The following is a 6,125-nucleotide window of genomic DNA, read 5'->3' as shown; positions in this document are numbered from 1 at the left end:
ATCGCCCCCTCCCTTCCCGGTAGCTAGCAGCTATATATGCCACACATGGCAGAAGTAAAAGGCATGCGAGGGAGTGAATAGGACAGGACGCACCCAGACCCAGGTCCCGGTCCCAACTGATTCGCTCATATCGTACCCGGTCCCTGCAATCATCTCCAGTGATCTGTCTTCTCGTCAGGAGGTAATTGTAGTGTTGCCGGCCCGGCCATCTTCTCTGCCTCGTCTTGTTTCCCTGTCAATCTAGCTTGCTGTAGCTGCCCACTGACTGTTCCAAGTTCAGTTCCGTTTCGTAATGGATTTGCACACGATGCATCTTTTGGTGTGTGATTTCATCATGTAAAGGTACCAGCAGGAGGTCCGTCGGCATGGAAGACTCGAACATGTTCATCCAGTGGGCCATGGAGACTCTGCAGCACGAGCATCACCCGGCGGTCGCCGCTGCCTACGCCGACGCCGGCCAGGTCTTCCCGTCACTTCAAGAGCTCCGCTGCTCAGAGCTACAGAACGGCACGGCCCCTGCCGCAGCACAGGCTGGCAACCGCCACCGCGCCACAGACAGCTGGAGCTCAGGCGACAGCGGCCGTGAGAACACGCCGGGCGCCGCGGTCGTGGAGAACGACGGCTGGTCGTCCAACTGCAGCGTCGGTAGCACAACCTACCCACCCGTGAGCTGGAACTTCACCTCCACCATGGCGCAGCCGAGCATTCACGACGAGGCCACGCCCACCGCTCGCGCACGACCGCTCGACGTGCCTGAGCCGGCGTACAGGTCGCCCGCCTCAAGGAAACGCTCCGCGAAGAGCGCCGCCAGTACAGGGACGGGGCACACGTCATCACCGGAGCCGTTCGTGCAGGAACACGTCATGGCTGAGAGGAAGCGCCGCGAGAAGATCAACCGTCAATTCATCGAGCTCTCCACCGTCATCCCCGGCCTCAAGAAGGTCCTCATCCCAAATTTCGACTCCACATTTCTCACAATCTTGTTCTTTTTTCTTTGGTCGGGAAAAAACTTCAGCTCAACTCATTGACCAAATTAATTAATATTGTCCAGATGGACAAGGCGACGATCCTGTCCGACGCTGTGAGGTACGTCAAGGAGCAGCAGGAGAAGCTCAAGGAGCTCGAGGACCGCAACCTAAGGACCGTCGAACCGGTTGTGCTTGTCAAGAGGCCATGCATCGCCACAAAACCTGACGGCACGGCAACGACCGGGAGCTCGCTGCCGGAGATCGAGGCGAGGATCTCGGACAGCACCGTCATGGTGAAGATCCATTGCGAGGACGGCAAGGGGGTGCTTGCCAGGTTGCTCACTGAGGTCGAGGGTCTTCGCCTTAGCATCACGCACACCAATGCCATCCCCTTCCCGGCTTGCACTGTGAACATAACTATCATGGCAAAGGCAAGTCCGGTACTGACTTGTTACTATTTTTCTTTTTCTCATTTTACTTGAACAATTAGAACCAAAAGATCCCTGGAGCTAAATATCTGCTATGTTCTTCTTTTTGCGGAAAAACATCTGCTCTTTTCGATACTGCTCTCCCTCAGTTTCCTTTATTAGATTTCACTAAGACAAGGTTACGACCAACAATTTTTAACATACAACTACTCTCTCCGTTACATAATTCTTTAGTGATTTTAATTTAAATTTGAACTAAAATCACGATAAAAATTATGGAGCAGAGGAAGTACATGTTAATTACAAAAATCTTGTAACCTAATGAACCATAATGTATGAAAAGAAAGGAGTATTAATTTGCAGATGTACTAGTACATGAATGGTTTAATATTATCAGCCAAATATTCCGTTTCGATAATCAATCTACTAACACTGCATACATATTTAACCAAGGGGGTCTGAAAAAATAAAAATTTCCTTTATTAATTGGTCGACAGTGTGTTTATTTTCAGATGGACGAGGGTTTCAACATCACAGCAGATGACATCTTAGGGAAGCTCGACGCCTCGTTGCACTGACATCATAGCTGGCAATGATAATGATACAGCCGGATCAATAAACTTGAAGTCCGATTCTCCCGCAGCTGACCTAAAGATAAAATGGATTCGTGTTTTTTTCATAATAATAATAATAATTAAGTTATTACTCTGTAGTTACTTTTTTCAAAAAGAGGCCACACCATAAGAGATGAATGTACTACTTCCAGACAATCATGTGTAGTGGATTATACACTTAAGAATGCTGATATGACGCCTATCTAGGATGCAAACGGCCTCCCGGTTCATTCCGCAAAACTCATCAACTAGTTTATATAATTAACTCTTCGTCTATACAAAATTAACATTAGACTGCTCATAGTGGGACTAACATAGCTAGTAACATCACACACCCCAAAGCATTTTGGTGACATGGCATGATAATAAATGAAGCAAGAGAGTGAGGTGGTAACTAGCTATGTTACCATAACATCACACTTCTCAAGATAAGATGAGTCTACAATCTAATAAATATAGCATGCATGATACCACATATAAATAACTATGCACTATGGAGGTAGTAACATAGGGTAGTAACATGCACCATGTTACTACTCTATGTTACTCCCCACTATGACTAGTCTTATGTTTGCAGTACCACCACACTTTAAATTAGGGTGTGACCACTTCTCAGTCGAATAATAATTAACTTAACACTCGTCATGTCATTTATGTGCAAGCTCTGTTTCAACTGAAAAAAAATCTTATTTACAACCTATGTTGCACCTCATTATGTCCACAAACCGTGGAATAATTCTATGGTTTAAAAATCGAATGAGAATAATTTTTTAATCAGTATTAGGAACCGTCTAAATTAGGTTTGCTTCGTCAGGCCAAACACACTTTAGTGTGTTACTTCGTACTACTTGCCGTTCTTTGAGAGGCTAATTAATTAGCCATTGTTTTGTGAGAGCGGACTTTTTTCGGGGTGAAAACCTATGGTCGATGGTTAGGACAATGACGACGCTTCTGCACTATTTCCTTCTTGGAGGCATTGCTTTTGAAGAAGATGAATTTCAGTATTGTCTTGGCAGTGTTTCGTCCGCTCTTATAAGGAATGTATCACTTTAGTGGAACTTTTCTTTTATGTAGTTTTTCCTTTCTTTTTAACATTGTGCATTCGTATTGTTACTAGGGAATTGCATTGTTGCAGAGGCTGAACATAATTGATATCATCGTGATATTAATATATTTTTATCGAAAAAATTAATTAGCCATTGATTCGATAAAAATGATAAGTTGATATGGTAATTTCGTTGATATGCTGATACTCTCGAGTATAAGAATATATAATTGTAGCCTGCAAATTGATCGTGTTCTTTTATAGCGAGGACCGTACTCTTCGACTGGTACACATGTATACTACACATCAACTAGATCAATTAGTAGACTAATAACGGGATTCCTGCGCATATATACGTGACCATCTATTGATCTGCCACATCGATTTGTGCGTAATCAGATCAATCTTTGCTTTGACTCTGTTAGACCGATCGATCTTGGTATCTTTAATTGGCAAATCAGAGAGAGGATCTAGTCTGTGATATCTTACCGGTACGATATACTCATTTTATCTATATAAGGCCACAAACTTAGACAAGTTATAGTGGGGAGTGATATGAAGTAATAACATGCACATTTACTAATCTATATTACTAACTCTATATGCAAGATTTGTCTACAATATAGTAATGACACAATGCATAACACCACATATAAGTTACTATGCACTATGAATGTAGTAACTTAGACTAGTAACATGGCATATGTTACTAGTATAAGTTACTCCCCACTATGACCAGCCTAAGACTACTTATATTGGGAGTAACATATGCACTCTCTCATAGTTTATAAGGCACGCGCGTATCCCTAGATCGCAAATTTGATCAAGTTAGCATTAGTTATATGTTAAAAAAATTATATCATTAGAAAGTTCAGATGTTCTATTTTCTAATGATATAATTTTTATATTATATAATTTAAATTATATAGGTTAAATTGGTGACCTAGGGGTACGCGTGCGCCTAATAAACTGTGAAGGAGGGAGTAGTAGCATCACACATCCCAAGGTATTTTAATGGTATGGCATGGCAAATAAATAAGATAGACAGTGATGTGGTAAAACAAGATGATTCTATAACCAACATTGCATGATACCGCGGATATACCCACTTGGGTGTGTGATATTATGGTAACATAGCTAGTTACCACATCAATCTCTTTTTCATTTATTTTCATGTCATGTCACTAAAATGCCTTGAGGTGTGTGATGTTACTAGCTAAGTTACTCCCACTACGAGTAGTCTTATATTTTAGATACCAAAAAATAAAATTAAGTAGGTAAAAATGCTCTTTGTTCCAAGTTAATTAAACATGTTACATGTGGTGTCTTCTTTTCTATGGATGCATGCAAAATTTACATTTATGAGCATTATTTTACTAGGTATAAATCTAATAATTTTTTCTCGGTTTGTGTTAGAGAAAGTACAATAAAGATTAGTCAGCAGGCTAGAAAGATTAAATACATACTCTGATCTAAATTAATTGACTCAACTTTGCCTAGATTATCTAGACACGTTTATTGACTAAATACATATATATTTAGACAAAGTTAAGTTAATTAATATGAACTAGAGTATTATATTAATGCTTAACTGGAGAAACGAGAAGAGTGGAGAAGGGAAGTGGGCTCTCATGGAAGAGCCAACTCTAGCACATGCTCATAAGTACTTTGTGAGAGTGAAAGATGTGTCATGTAGTGTATTTTATAGCTAACTAGTATTGCCATGCTAGTTATAGGTTGATTATATATAACATGACATCTCAGTTATACTCAAGATGTAGCTATATACTATTGAAGTTGCTCTTAGTAGATATATGTTGATAACATTTTTTTCGTAGTGGTCTTGTATTGAAGAACGGAGGGAGATTCAGGACATGGCGTTTTGGCTCATAAGTCTAAATGTATATATTATGTAACTTGCATTTTAATTTATTTTAAAATCATAAAAACTCTCAAAAAAATTGGGTGTACATCCAAACATACTACGTTAGTACACACGGAAAAGATATTTTCCGTAAAAAATACAAATAAATGCCTCGTGAGAAGAAATTTTGGAGCATAAAAAAATATATTTTTTACATAAGTCACAAAAAATGTCATTCTTTCGCGAAACTGTATGAGCAGACATAGAATGTTCGGATGTATACCTAGAATTGTTTTCAATTTGTTTTGACATTTTAAAATATGTTTTTTGGATAATGGGTGCATGTACACATTTGAGCGAGAATGGATTTCTTCTTCATTACTTAGAAATGTTATTCAGTGTCTAGAAGCGGAAATGTTAGTTTTCACCTAAATTATATTTAAGTTTTCTATTTTTTATTTGTGGTTTATATAGATTTTCATGTTTACTCATGGAAAAATCTACATCTACACTACTTAAAAAGGAGGAACATGTTCCCTATTCTGCCACTACAACCACCCTTTCGTCGTCTGGTTTCGTTCGACTCGTTCGCCGCGCGCTGGCGCACATGGGCCAAAGCCCAATGAAATCCACCTGCTCCTTTTGCTCGCTCAGCCGTCTATGCTTGGTCCCCGAGCGAACCCAAACCCTATCTCCCCCACGATTCCTATCTCCACTGCGCCCTGGATCCCCAACACCACCACATCCCCTGTCTGTGCCCCTTTACCGCCGCCGCCCCTGCCAGGGATGGAGCTGGACGGGGACGGCCGCGATGGCAGGCCACTGCATGTTCCTCCAACATTCCTTCTTCCTCCATTTTTCCCTCACGATCCAGGCCGTGCACATCTCTCTTCTTCTTGATCTATTCTGCTAAACACCATCATACCATTCACAAATTTGTCGACGGGGATGTTCCAGTAGTGGGTTGGACTTGGTCTCTAAATCCAGGCGCCGCCTTCCTTCCTCTGCAGATAGTTTCAAATGCAACCTCCACCTCTTCAATTCCTCAACAGCGGATCGAGCGGTGGACGGCAGAGGTGCCGCACCTCGCCAGATCCAGCAACCCAAGTTGACGTTGGCAAGTAAAGGAGGGGGCCTAAGGACGAACGGACCTTAGGACGAGCAGGGCCGCCTCATCTTGCCGTCTTCTTCAACTCCCGCGGCCGG

General features: G+C 41.7%; 1 protein-coding gene across 1 annotated transcript; it reads left to right on the top strand.

The window, feature by feature from the left end:
* Window positions 1-365: 365 nt before the first annotated feature.
* LOC124697041 (transcription factor bHLH18-like) lies at window positions 366-1,974 on the top strand. Its single transcript, XM_047229684.1, has 3 exons — window positions 366-941; window positions 1,052-1,399; window positions 1,909-1,974. Exons 1-3 carry the CDS (start codon window positions 366-368, stop codon window positions 1,972-1,974), a joined length of 990 nt encoding a protein of 329 aa, XP_047085640.1.
* The last annotated feature ends 4,151 nt before the right edge of the window (window positions 1,975-6,125 follow it).

Source organism: Lolium rigidum, chromosome 3 (assembly GCF_022539505.1).
Source record: "Lolium rigidum isolate FL_2022 chromosome 3, APGP_CSIRO_Lrig_0.1, whole genome shotgun sequence".
Taxonomy (NCBI): Eukaryota; Viridiplantae; Streptophyta; class Magnoliopsida; order Poales; family Poaceae; genus Lolium; species Lolium rigidum.
Note: the sequence above shows the minus strand (reverse complement) of the source record. Positions and strands in the feature narration are given on the sequence as shown.